The sequence below is a fragment of the Sinohyriopsis cumingii genome, chromosome 15 (assembly GCF_028554795.1).
Source record: "Sinohyriopsis cumingii isolate HCF-2022 chromosome 15, ASM2855479v2, whole genome shotgun sequence".
Classification (NCBI taxonomy): Eukaryota; Metazoa; Mollusca; class Bivalvia; order Unionida; family Unionidae; genus Sinohyriopsis; species Sinohyriopsis cumingii.
This window is the reverse complement of record NC_142975.1, coordinates 142,824,969-142,840,324: the sequence shown is the minus strand read 5'-3', so window position 1 is coordinate 142,840,324 and position 15,356 is coordinate 142,824,969. Positions and strand designations below refer to the sequence as shown.

Sequence of the window (15,356 nt, the reverse complement as noted above, 5' to 3'; positions counted from 1 at the left end):
GGGAGAGACAAAGGAAGGGGCTTTGGCATTCCCAATTGTTGCAAACTGGCTCACCAAAGGTCGGTCCCATTGGGTACAGATCTGACTGAGAACCAAAGGACAGCGAGACCATTATTTCTGTACTCATCAATTGTTCCATGATGAAGGAACCTATATGGCTTGTTGATGACAACATCAGTTCAAAAAGTCCCACACCAAGACGCAAAAGGTCTGGGGATTGGGGTCCTCCTTGTTGAAGATAAATCACCACTGCAGGATTGAGTTCCTCCTTGTTCTCTGAGATAAGTCCCACACCATGATGCGAAGGTCTGGGGACTGGGGTCCTCCCTTTTGCTGGAGATAAATCACCATTGTAGGATTGAGATAATCCTTGTTGTTGTGATAAGTCACCATGGTAGACTTGTCAGAGTGAATGAGAACTCTATTGCCACATAAATATTGCTGACCCCAATGAAAGGCTTTCACAATGGCCATCCTCTCCAGAAATACTGATATGCTAATGTCATTCCTGGGGAGAGCATGCTCTGCTGGCATCCATAAATGATGGTATTGGGCAGGCTCCACGTCCTTTCGAACTTGCATTGGTACAGTCTGTAATCTCGAGCGGGTTGAGAGCTTAATCATTAAAAGGGTGATCCAGAAATTTATTGTCTAATAAAGCAAGGAAGCATTCAGGAAAAATCTAATGACAATACCACCTGTTTATAAACATGTGCACCTACAAATGTGATGTCTGAATACCATGTGGGCACAAGTGGCAGAAGACCATTTCAATTACAAAGCTTACCTGTAGGTAAGGTCAAGGATTGGATTTTTAACATGGTTTAAAAAAAATCCAGTCATATCGCTACAATGTCTGCAGTGTGGCAGTTTATAGTGATGCCTAGCACTGGGGTATCATGTCGCAGACATGTAGCATGATGTCCCACCCAGTCACATTATCCTGACACCAGGCCAACCAGTCCTAACACTAACCTCTTAATGCTGAGTGCCAAGCGAGGCAGTTGTTAGTACCATTTTTGTAAGTCTTTGATATGACTTAGCCGGGGATTGAACTCATGACATGTACAAGTAGAATCATTAAAGCATGGTGTTCCATGGGTAAAAATACCTTGGTAAAATAACTCACCCTTATATACAAGAAAGCACTGAATTACACACATATAAGGAGTTCTTCAGAGCATGAAGACATGCAAACATGTAAATAATGTAGCCTGAGCCTAACTTATGAAGATGCATAGTCGACATGTGCGAGCGACTAAGTGTTCTATAAATAACATTTAAAGTTTATGCATTACAAACATGACTCATGTGTTGCCTATAGAAACATGTGTGCATAGGAGGTGACTGAATAAACCATGTATAGAGCACTGACTTTTACTTGTCCGCCCAGAATGAAAGAAATACAGAAATGTACCAGAGTGTCAACATTACACACAAAAAAGGTCACTTAAAAGAGAACTGAGGCACAATTATACAGATGTACACAGTAGGTGCAACAAAATCCATTACCAAGTAATACTTGTATGGAAAAAGGCTCAGAGAGTGCCCGTACAAGTAAATACATTAAAACTGGCACCTGGATGCTATGAAAACCTTGGACAGGAAATCGCAAATATGTACCTGTTTGTAAAGGAATTATACATATATAGAACTTACATGAGAACTAGAGACTCGTACATATAAATAAGTATAGCATGAACTGACTGTGAGGTCACTTAGGCTCCATTTGCAAGTACCTAAGTGTGTGACAATGACAAAGTGCGGCAACTTGTAAATGCAAAACTCTGTCATTATAGAAACAGAGAAAAAGTTGGAAATATAGATGGAGACTACTTTCCTTAGAAGTGAAAACTTCCAACTTGCAGTGGTATATCTTCCACATAGCTTCTGGCTTTTGCGATGTCTCTCATGATGAGAGCATGCTTCTAATAACTGGGATATTTTTACACTGTGCCTCCAAGTCATATATGCAAGGGGAGATCACCCTGTCCAACCGCCAAATACGTTGGTAGACAACTTTTAGCTTCTTTGAACTAAAAGTAGTATCTGGGAGGGCTGGATTTGTGAGGTAGTGGTAGTTCTTGTATGACTGGGTAACATATATGAAGAAGAAAGTAAATACTGTACTAAATGTATATTATGACAAAAATACCATCGACAGTTTACATAAAAAAATTATTTTGTTTCTTCAAAAGTAAATAAATATGAACTTTTCATGAGTTTTGTGCTGACATTAGAGTAGAACTAAACACCATTCCCATATTAAACTAATCAGATTATGAATGTCTTAAATATTGTGGTCTGTTGCAACAGTAAATGGTTACAAAGGTACTTTCCCACCCATGCCAACTCCGTATCCATTTAATGTTTTTCTATCTACGGACTTCATGAAGGGAATGTGTTTGATACTGATTGATGAGACTGTAACTGCTTTTTCTCTCTCTTCTATGTGTGATACAGTCTGTCTGTCTGTCTGTGTGTGCACTCAATGACACTACATGATGTCATTGTGCTCATGACAGCGTCAACATATATTTCTTCTATTTTAATACTGAAAAGAAAATTTGTTGTGGCCTTTAAAAGTAATCTTTGTTTACTGAAGGAATAAAATTCCTCACTGTAAAAATAAACTTTACTTGTTTCTTTTAATGGCATAAAACATTTAGCAAATACTCTGCACTTCTAAAGCTGTATCCATATTGATTATAAGCCTTCTTCATTTACCCAGCACTATTTCTAGTGAGAAATGAAATAAAAATAATCCCTCTTATATGCTGATGTGGGATAGGGAAATCCCACCCATGTGTTCATAATTTGTTGGCAGGAACTCTGCCACAAATTCTGCTGACAAGTGTGCTTTCCTTATCTCACACCACTGCATATGAAAGATATTTTTGATATTACACTCATTTCTTGCTTCAATGGTTGCAGGTGAGACAAATGGTCAAAATAAAAATAACAGTTTCTTATTCCTTTTTCTAAGATTGAATACAGATTAATAAGCAAAAGAAATCAATAATTTCACAAAAGAAACATAGATTTTGGGTTAGAAAAAAATCATCCAGCAGAAAAAATAAACAGGACCTATTATTGGTTACTATCATTTCACAAGATCTTTGTTTCTAATCTCCAAATTACCTTCTACTCCCAATGCACGTGAGAACCTCTCCATGTCATCCTCGTTCCTCATGATAATGGCCTTGTAAAGTCGACACAAATACTTCCGGTGGGCAGGGATGAGATAGTCATATAGGCCGTGATCAAGCAGCACCACTTCTGCCTTATTATTCTTCCCTTTCCGAATGAACACTAGAAGAAAAGAAAAAATCACATAATATATGCCCTGAAATGCAAAGGTAGCTTATCAAATGCAGTAATAAATATCCAGAAATTACAATACTTTTTAAATATAAGATATTTAAATTGGTTTGGTTTTGGTGTTTTACAACACAGCAACAGAAGTTATTTAGTGTTAAGACAATCATAGTTAAGTTGTTTACCCAAGGATATAGCATGACTGCTGACCCAGCCTGATTCAATTGTAGGATTCTAACCCATATCCTTTCAGTTGCAACTCTGGCATGCTAACTGCTGCACCACAACATCTCTTGTCTCCATTAGTTGCCTCTTATGAAATATAAGTCCTACAATGTAAGATGCTTCCAGTGATATTTGTTTTTTTTGTCTTACTGTCTAAATAACATTGCTGTGTAGTGTGTTCCAATGCAGACCAACATCAGAATGGGAAGTCAAATTTTCAGGAATATCTCACACACTTGGCAGCCCATATTGCTATAAATTAAAGTCATATTGCTTTGGATAAACTTTACTTAGTCTGATGTCTTTTTTATAATACATTCAAATTCTCACACAAGCAAATGGACATGTTTTCAAGTTCTGTTAACCTAAATTTCAGTTGGTTGGAATTAAATGGAAGCTGGGCTTGAAATAAGTGTTTAGATAAGATTTGTTCAAGATATTTTTAATCCTTTTAACTTCCACTAAATGAAGTACAGCTCTTAGATTCAAATCATAGGCACCACTGCACCAAACTTCAAAAATATCCCCAAAACATGATAAAGTCCTAGAAATGCTTTGAAAATAACTGCAATAATAATGCAGCGATAATTTGCTTTGATGCGAGTGACCTTTAAATAAGTACATGTGTACTCAGCTATGATAAGCATGCTAATATTATGTAGCAAAAGGTGATAAAAGATTAATGTTGTAAAAAGATTAATGTTGAAAAACAACGTGGTACTGGCATAGACATCATGCAAAAATGTCCTCTTTATGCAACTCAGCTTCTTGATTTTTCCTGTCGATATTATATAAACAAAGGACAATAACTCTTGCCCATTACCTGACCTTGCTACCACTGAGTGGCACTAAATTTAAGATGAGGGAACACTGTGAACATGATGCTTGCATTCCAGGAGGATGGAAGGGCATTAAGGTAATGTGATTGGGTTAAGTATTCGAGGAGAACTATAATTTAATGAAAAATCTGCTTTCTCCTTCGGCAAAAATTCCAAATCACATTAAGAGAAATAATTAGAGGAGGGAATGTTGAGCATCCTACCCATACCTCAGGTAACCATCAAGGGAAGAAGGTTGGATTGCTCATATAAAGGATAACCCATTCTCCAAACTTGTGAGCAGCACAACTGAAGGCAAGTGGTTTATTTCTGGGAAAAAGAAACAAATGAAAGCTTCTAGAGAAATTTTTCAAGTGAATCAAATAAAAGATGGATAGGGTGCCCATCCAGAGCTTATGTCTGGTAGCTGCCTGTGTGACCGAGACTGGACCTACCAAATACAGTGTCACTGTGGAAATAAATCTTGAAGGTAAAACCTTGAGATCGTTGACCGTGGATTCAAGCCAACAGCCTCAATAATGTCTTGGATAGACACATTACAATCAAAGGCAAGGCTCAACAAAATTGCTCTGATCAAATGAGCAGATATTTTTGAAAGGCGACTCTGTTCTGGTAAGACTTGAAGGGTTATATTATCTTTCCCAGTTTTAAATAGAAGCAAGAAACACCTTAAACTCCATGAACTGACTTAGTTTGCTTCAGATAAAGCTTGAGAACATGTACTGGATCTGGTTATAAATGCCTCTTGGCATCTATTAATACAGGCGAGAGGTTATATGATGACTTTCTGATTTCCTACTGTTTTCCCAACCTATTCCTGGTGATGAAATTGGGTTGAGACTTAAGTACCACCGAGCCATCTGGTCAAAACTGAAAATTGGCTGGGTCAACAGAGAGGTCATATAACTCACTGAATCTGCAAGCCAGCTGATGCTATTAGGAAACAGGTTTTGTATGAAAAGAGCTTCAGCATTGTCCTGGATAAGGGCTCAAATTCGTCTGAATGTAGACAAGTCAGAACCCAGGAAGGATTCTACTTGGGAAACAGTACAAGTGATCAAGGCCTTTGCAAATCAAAGTTGGCCAACAAGTCTGAGAGGTCTTTGTCATGACCAAGATGCTGTCATGATGGAAAGTGTCTGATATCACAGAGTAATAGCCCTTAATAGTAATTGGGGCTAAATTTTTCTCCTTGAACAGCCAGAGAAAAAAATCAGCTACTTGTGGGATAAAGTCACTCAAATGGACATTTTACTGACATTGCACCTATCCCTGAAGACATACTAGCTTCCATCATAAGCCTCTAGAGTGGAGGGTCTTTATGCTCATGTGATTCATTTGATGACTGAAGGGTTAAACTGTTTATGTTGATGGGCTCTCACAACAAAAGTCAGCCGTGAAAGAGAAGTAGGTTTAGGCAAGGATGGAACCCTTGAGTCAGAGACTGTTTGAGAAGATTCTGTCCGGCTGGGATCTTCTTTTGTAGAACAATCACAAGATTGAGATCCAGGACTCGAGGGGAGAGGGGCAATCAGAATTATTTTCCACTTCTAGCCCCACAATTTTTGTATAATTTTTGGAACTTAACTAGAACTGAACCTACCATGTTTCTGGAGTATGTTGCCTAAGTATGCCACGATGGAAGCAGATCAAGTCATACAGAAGATGGAGAGAAAACAGATGATTAGTTTCATAAAGTCCAAGGCCACAAGCCAAAAGGGAAAGCACAAAACTAATAACAAATTCCCCATGTTTTCAAGCTGAAGGAATTTGCATAGAGTTGCAGACAAACATTCTGCACATGGGAGGCATATCCCATGTGTGTCTTCATGTGTACTTTGTGCATTTCATCGACATGGTCTATTTTTTATGAAAGATAAGACAGATGAAAATATTTCAGGACATAACAAATATGTTTACCTGCACATATAAATGATGCTTATTATAAAATAAGGGAATAAATATCAGCAGTGTGTGCAAAAACAAACAACAATGGGTACTAAACATACTTTGTTGGAGCATGTGGCCAGGAAAAAATGTAGTCCATGACTAACAGAAATTAAAATAATAAATTTCATACAATACTGATTGCAACATATAGCACATAACTCTACACTCAACATTATACCATTTTTGTCAAAGGATGGTATAATCCACAAGATTAGCTTTGATTCTGAATAAGGTATTGGATATGATGTATTGCATAGCAGCAAATACAAAAAACTAGCAAACAAACAGAGCCACCTAGTGGTGGTAAGTGCAGGTAAGGGAAAAAATTGGGAAGAGTTTTTTCCCTTTCTCTTTCCATGACTGCTGGATTCATGAGGTAGTGGATCATCTTTCTAACAATAATGCAATCAGGGAATGTGTTTAATTTTTTTTATTCTACTGATTAATTCTGACAAACTGAATAGACCCTGATCTGCCAGCACATTATGCAATGACAGTTCAGGGTCAATTCAGTTTGCAGTTTGACTGGAGTTATTGTCAAGTACATACAATATGTTGATTTTAAGCCTTTTTCTAAGAAAAGATTTGTACAAAAAATGGCATGTGCTCAAAAAATATAGGAATATTATAGAACTGGTTTATTCAATATAGGGATGACTGGAAGGCCTGCATTATTCTTTCTACACATTAGACGTTTACCATTTCCAGGGTGAGGGTCAGCATGAACAAAGCCTGTTAGAAAAATCTGATCTGAAAAACACCGTACTAGCTTCTGATCCACCTGTAAAAATAAACAAGAAATGGATAAAAAAGACAACACAATAAAAGATGTCAATGGATAGACTGACATAATAATTCCAATATACCCCTACTTTGTTTTTATTACATCCAACAGTTTTGCATATACTGTGTTTTGTTATAGGGGAAACAAAACTAATTACAAGCACTTTTTTATTGTATAAAACAAACAAAAGTAGATTTTGTGGTCATAGCAATGTAAGTACTTTATACAGATTGAACATAATGAATAACCATCCTTAGCAAATACAGCCACAGGTCACATGATTTTAAACAATCTTCTAACTTGCTCAGTCCAGTTCTAACTGCTGTGATGCATGTGATACACAATATCAAAACTGCATGTAGTAATTAAGTACAGATTTTAAATGTTAAAAACCTCCTTTAAATGGGATGTATACATTTTGCAATCAGTAAAGATTACATAAAATAATGATCAGAAACTGTTTTACTATTTGAAAAAATTTGTTTCAGCTCATTTACTCAAATTCTTCTTTCATAATTTGGTGAATGTTTGCACAAAAGCAAATACTGTATGAGCCATGAAGGAGTAGATTAGATATCAATATACCATTCTCTTTACCGATAATTCTCACAAGTACATGAAATACTGTACATGTCTATCACCTGGGCAATATGATGCACATGACTGGGCATCTAGATGTTTAAGTGGTTGCAGTTCATTAAGAATTAAAAAATACAAAGGAAACACTTATTGCATCTAAATATTTGAAATGAAATTATATAATTAAGGTAAATAATAGACATATTTAAATTCCTAATCGATTGAAAACTCCAAATAGTATCATATTCTATAGAAAGAAATGACAAGAGTACCCTGAATGGCACATTATATTCCTACCCTGTTTTTAACAGTCTTCTATACAGGCACAAATAATGTAAGGTTGATCACATCATTTACCAACAGATCTCAATCAATTTGGACACATGGTTAAGGTATGTGGTCATGAACTATATTTACTGTGCAGAAACCATTACTTTCTCATAAGACCTGTTTTGACTGTGACCTCTGATGCTTAGACCCCATTAACTGTTGGTTAATTTATTACCCTATCTGCATGCCATCCACAAAGTTTGGTCAAGGAACTTATTCTTGGACAAATATTACTCTCCAAAGGAGGTCCCAAGTGGCCGAGTGGTCTAAAGTGCTCACCATTATGGATCACTGCCATCTCATAGCTTGTGCTGAAAAATGGTGTTAAACCCTACAACAGCAACTATGCAAAAGCCATTTTCTTGAGCCAATATGGCCTTTGACTATTTGATCCCAAATTCAATATACCTTTTCAATACCTTAAGTGCAAGCCCTCCACATATTTTAGCTCAGGTACATGGTATAGAACTGAAGATATTATGGAAATAACATTCTTTTTTCAGCAAGTGACCATGACCTTTGACACTGTCACTCCATCAACAGGCTTCCTTCTTACTTAACATATAAGTATCCACAAAGTCTGCTGAAAGTACATGATCAGGAACTGAAATATGTGTGCTAAAATCATTTTTCTTCTATAGTTACTCAGAAACTTTGATGTTTTGATCACCGTAAATCAATAAGCTTCTTGTTAGTCCATGTGCAAGACATCCACAAAACTTGGCCTTTGATGCAAAACAAAATATTGTTGCACAGAAACCATATTTCTTATGGTCCAGGTATTTGAAACAGAACTACTGAATATTGTGCAGAAACTATATTTCTTCTTTCAGTAACGGTGAACTTGACCAATGAACAATTTTTTACCCAAGCCATCTACAAAGTTTGGTAACTGCAGATGGTGGAAAACTCAAGTTAATGTGCAGAAACAAAATCAGTAACAGATTGATGGACAGACAGATGGATTGATCCACAGACAATATCACAATACACTCACGTTACTGCTGGGTTTATAAATTGAAATTATAAGGAAATAAACATTTCACAACAAAATAAACAAGTCTGAAGTTGTCCAGCAATATGAATGAACACAGGTGTTTGCATCGGTAGTGTAATAAATTTGCCTGAAAATTCAAACTATGGTATAATACCTCCATCAGCTGTCAATTATCTATGCATAATATAAACTTATTTAAAAGAATTTCATACATGAATGTATCCAAAAATTACTATAGCACACTGTAATGTTAGAATATGCAACCATTTGTTGTTATATATATTATATATATAAAGATACATGTTGATTGATACAACTGGCACTTACATCTTTGAGTGAGAGTCCCATCTGTCTAATGCCATCCACATCACTGACCTTACATCCTTCTATATATTCTGCTGTCAGCACTCTCTGAAATTCAAATTTAATTTCAAACTTTATATATTAAAAATCTATTATAATAAAAGTTATCACAACTTGTATATCCACATCTTGACATCATTAAGATGGAGGAAATTGCAGAATCCACAGTAACTTACTAGCAATGAATGTCTGTAACATTTAACACTTGCATATACTACTGGAACTGGCAGGAGGTTGCAGAAGAGGGAGGGAGACAAAAAGAAAAAGAGGATATTACTTGACCTGAGTCCCCAATTTAATATGTTTCTGATAAGCTCTCTACCACCTTGGGGAAGTTTTTGGACTGGCCAAACCATTCCCCAAGATGTTTCATCAGGATGGCAGGCAGGGAAAGGGTGAAAAAGGATAAAGTATAATTTGTCTATTACAACATGGTCTTAAACCTAAAATGAAAATGGTGGAAAGTAGGTGAATTATCATCATGTAAGAAGCAAATCTCTTCACATACCCCAGTGATAGCTCATGAACAATGGGGTAAAAAAATATAGACCTCAGCATAAGCAAAGACATGAATTACAAATCTGCCTCCAAAAAAATGTGATTAAGAAAGAGTTGGTATGAGAAGAGAGAGTGAGTCCTTTTTATATTCAGAAACTCTGCCCCTTTTTATCAAATGGATGGGTATATTTCCCTCCTAAATATCCAGTTTCAGTACAGCTCTTGGGTTAAATAGCTAAAAATTAATTTTATAATCAAGTTGGGAACAACTCAATAAATAGCTCTAAGCAAATGAAGTTGTTAGCTTTTCTGTATAAATTACCTTTATTTACAGGTGAACCATTCTTTGAAAGATTGTTAAAAATGTTACTCCAATAGGTTTCAAATTTGTTGTGTCCCTGCTTTTTGCATGTGAACGTGGATATAGTCTAGTGTTATTGTTCATTCAGAAAAGAGGGCCTTTGAGTGGCAAATGGTCTAAGGCACTAGCCTTTACAGATCACTGATATCCATGTGGGTTGGAATCTTGGGCTGTGGGTATGTGAGAAAGTTTGCTAGTAGCTTCCCGTATGTCAGTGGTTCTTTCCAGGGTTCTCCTGGGTTCTTCCTCCACCATAAATAATGCCCACCATATATAGCCTATCATGTGCTGAAAAATGGCAGTAAGCCCACAACAACATCATTCAGAAAAGAGCTACACTATTTTTTCCCTTCAAAACATACATTTATTTCAAGAAATATCTTCATCAAAACTGAATTTTTTATGTTCCACCAGTAAAATAATGATGATGTTATTTCACTGCAAGTAATAGTGAAATTTCTATCCATCCATCAGAAAATCTCTAAATGCCAATTCGGAAATCTCAAGTTCACTATAAACTTTGGATCTACATAATGAAACCTACCTTTTCATGCACTAAATATGCTTTTCACCTTGTTCTTTTTCTATCCTTGATCACATTTGTGAATGAGTAGTATAAACCACTTATTAATGTTAGACACTTTAATTACGTCCCTTACATACTAATACTTACAACTGTGTTTAACTGTTGAACTGAAATGAGCTGACACATAGCCATGATCACCAGCTCTTGATTACATAAGACTTGGATAACTAGTAACGATTTTATTCTACCCTTACAATTAACATAATAAAACAAAGCAACTCTGCTAATAATTGATTCTAACAATGCAAAAAAACTTTCACAAGTTAAAGAACAAAATGCAGTCAGCATCTAATTAGGTTCTTATGAAAATGCTTGTAGGCATGGTCAAATGACACTTTTTATGTTTGAATGTAAGAGGGCATACTACATGTATGATGATTACATAGAAACAGAATTAAAAGATAAAACTGAAGCATGAATTTCATTCAACATGACTTTTTAAATTGGTAATTATATCTTAAAATGATAGTACAAAAACTTTCACTGAGTACTATTTCTTCATACCATATATTGTTATTTACAGCATACTGAGAATATTTGATGAAAACAAAATTTAATATATACGACTAAAAAGTTGCACATTTCATCATGAGTTCAAATGTCTGGGCACTACACACCATTTTCAAAATTATACAAGCAATGTACCATTTTCATTTAGCAATCTTACGACGGGTTACACACTTACTCTCACACTGTAAGTGGGTTCGCAAGTTATTCGGATTTGATAGACAAAGAAATGGCATATCTGCAAGCTATGAGTAGAGCGTTTACTGTCTCTACAATAGCTTACTATATTAATGTAGGGGTTTTCATTGTTTCTGACACTCTACTTAAATAAAGACTGGTGCCATCATTTTACAACATCATCTATTAATAATATGTGGTTTATTCAAAGGACTATATTGAATAAGGGCCATTTTCTGCCCCCTCTCTATATATGATGCACACTGTACACATGAGGTGGTTAACATTTATTTCTGACATCAGTTTTGTGTTCATGTGTCCGTTTGCTGCAGTTACAGGGTGTCAAAACACCATAAAAAAACATGAAAAGTAGTTATCTTTTTCATTTACTTCTCATAGATATTGCTTTACCATAAGATATTCATGCAGTTTCAAATTTGAAACATGCATTCTTATTATTTTAGGTGTTATAAAGCTTTATAAATAAAGTTTAGTTTCTAAAACTATTTCAAAATGGTCCATTATAGACAAAAATAGAATATCAAACTTATACGTCAACTGAAAACTGTTTCTAAAATACATGGACAAAACGGTACTTAATTATAAAATACAAAAACTGCTCTTCAAAAATATAATATTTATTATTAACTAATTATTTAAATGATCGAATTATTTAAATGATTGTTTTATATTATTGAATATGACTGTAAAGGTGGTGTTAACATGGGCCTGTACCATCACTTCGTCACTGAATACACGGGTTTGTTACCTTCACTGTATTATGTATTTATGTACTTTTATCCTTATATTTCCATGGACATATAACAAACACACTACTGTGTTTCTATCTTTCAAAGAAAAGAAAAAATATTTTTCTTCCACACCCATTGAGGTAGCCTATAGTCAAACTATAGCCTATTTATAAACAATAAATTCATCCATAAAGATATAATATGGACATTAATAAGAAAGAAAACACTATTGGTTCAGGACTTTTAATGAACTTCTGAAAAATGTGAAATATGTTTTAGAAGTAATGGCACTGGAGAATACAGGAAAGAAACACACTATAGGTATTGTACTCCCTAGAATTTTCGCACTATTTTTAAAACAGCACAGGAATACTGCATTACACTGACTGCATACAGTTGTCTGTTAAATGAGAGGATCTACACGTTTATAAAGAACATATACCTATAATGAACAAATGGAAACACAACCATTTTATTATTTGTTTTGCAAATGCTATTTACCAGCACTTAGAATCTGCAAAAATTGTGATTTACATCATGCAAAATTAGGGGATTTATAGTATGAATGCAAATTTAAAGGAATTTATGGGAACAAGATTTGCACATACAATTGAATGAAAAATGAGTCAAAGTAAGTATTTTTCTACCATATCATTGTTTAAAGGAACTATATATGATTATACTCTCTCTCTCTCCCCTCCGATGCACATGTAGGCCTATATTCAATTCTTTGTAGTGACTCAAAATTGGGGCACTCGATGAAGGCAATAAAGAAATTCAAAAACGTATAGAAAAATTTTAACGAATAAAATAACGTTATATGAATATGTGTTCATATATACCATTCAAGTAAAGATAGTCACATTATTACATTGACTAATATAACTTGACAGAGGTTTCAAAGGCAAATTTTGTGCATAAATATTTTAAGTACTGTATGCTATACATGTAGACCGACATGCTTGTCCGTATTCCTATGCAAAAATCATGCGAATATCTTGCCGTAAGGCTTTTTATATAGCTGGAGGTTCAGAGAAGTGTTAAAATGAAAATCTATGCAAGCAAGAGACAATGAAACATTTGATAAAAAGAAATGCACTCATTAAACACCTATTACCTAACATTAGCAGTTAACCAAAACTAACAGCAAATCCTGACGATTGTAACATCCCCACTCATCCACCTACAATATGACCCAGGGATGATACACTCCTGCCGTCTGTACAGATGATATGAGCAACTGTTACTGTAATTGCCATTTTTTGTTTATTTAACCTTGAACCACTCTTAGATTCACTGGGAGGTGACCAGACAAAACTTGCAATGACTGCACAGTCATCAGAGAGAATAAAAAGCATCAAAAACAAACTATTGAGGCCAACATGAACATAAAAAGTCAAATTGTTAATGAGTATGTCTTAAAAATAAACCTTTTTTTATTCATTTGAATGTGCTGTGTACATTGACAGATTACCCATTAAGCAAACTAAGCATGTGCTTAGGGCATCAGACCAACAGGGACAGCAGAAATTTTTAAAATTATTTACTGATGATAAAATCGAATGAATTATATATAACCATTTCAATCTGCATGAACGAGTATTCTGATTTAGAATGGTGGCAGCAATGGTATTTTTCAGCCTTTTTTAGCTTCTGATATTTTTTTTATTTTTTTATTTCACACTTAGTAGTGGGGGTGGGGTACTATATATTTTCGGTGATGAGGGCCCTGGAAGGCCCTAATCTGGCAGTTGTTAAGTATTATCATTCTCTCTTCCTCAATATCATACAAATAAGATGCCATAATAATGGAAACATCATGATATAGATTACAATTCAAATTATACAAAATTATCGTTTGTCATATAAGAATGAAAGGAGCCAGATGACTACTGATGAAAGTAGTGTTCACAGTGTAGAAAAACAACTCCTCATTTGATTCCACATTGTCATATTCACATTCTGGAATAGATGGTGCATCCTTAAGATGACTAGTTAGTGATGCTTTCTTTGTCGACTCATCATTATCCTATCTTTTGCAGCCAAGAAACCATAGGAAACTAGATATATGGGCACAAAACCCAACAACCCGAGCACCAACTCTGCAGGTACAATACCATCCTTTGATGGAGTCCATGAAATATTTCAGCTTGTACTGGATCCACAGCAAATGAATTTTATTTTTGGAGGGGCGAGACTGGATTTTTACATGCAACAGACCTGGACAATCCACGTATGCCATAACCTCTTAGTGCCCCTCCTCTGTGAGATGCTCATTTGTATATTTTGGAGCCTGTTTGACTTGATAAATGCCCACAGTGATGTCACACAGGTAATAAACTGATATCCTGGGGAATTCATTCAGTTTCTAAGTGGATGCATCCATCTTGAAGTACAATTTGTGCTTATTCAGCAAGTTGTTCTCTTGAACCAGGATTTAAACCTTATTCAGTTACAGAAATTAATTCATTTTCAAGCCAAAAAGGTCATAGTCATCATCGGATAAGGAAGAAGGTTGTTGTTGTTGTTGTTATTGGGTTTAATGCCATTTTTCAGCACAAGATAGGCTATACATGGCGGCCAGTATTAATGGTGGAGGAAGAACCGGGAAAACCCCGGAAAGAACCACCGACCCACGAGAAACTACCGGCAAGCTTTCTCACATATCCACATTTGCCAAGCCCGAGACTCAAACCCACGCAGACAGAGGTGAGATGGCAGTGATCCGTGATGGAGAGTGCTTTAGACCACTCGGCCACTCGAGGCCTCGATAAGGAAGAAGGAACATCAAAGTTAAGATATGACTTTGTTTTAATTAGCTCATGCACATTTTGTAAAAGTGATTTAATATCTGTTCTTGAAAAGTTTTCAAACTTTTTTGTTGCAGTGATTGATCGCAGGGATTCATTAGTGAAGTAGAAGATTTCCAAATGGAATTTGCAAGATCTAATATTTGACTTTATAAAAATACTACACTCTGCAAAAGACTGGGTTATGGCATATATTGGGACATTAGCAGGACAATTTTGATGCCCATATGGTCTTTTACAAACAACACAATGCATTTCTTCATGTCGACTGAATTTGAAG

General features: G+C 35.5%; 1 protein-coding gene across 1 annotated transcript in view; it reads right to left on the bottom strand.

Moving 5' to 3' along the window:
- Positions 1-15,356, bottom strand: part of LOC149782952 (putative aarF domain-containing protein kinase 5) — a 78,433-nt gene that overhangs the window by 31,938 nt on the left and 31,139 nt on the right. Inside the window, exons 7-9 of the mRNA XM_089935188.1 lie at positions 9,350-9,433; positions 7,032-7,113; positions 3,142-3,312 (exon numbers count right to left, since the gene is read on the bottom strand). Coding sequence (XP_089791314.1) covers positions 3,142-3,312; positions 7,032-7,113; positions 9,350-9,433 — 337 coding nt within the window. The remainder of the gene's footprint in view (positions 1-3,141; positions 3,313-7,031; positions 7,114-9,349; positions 9,434-15,356) is intronic.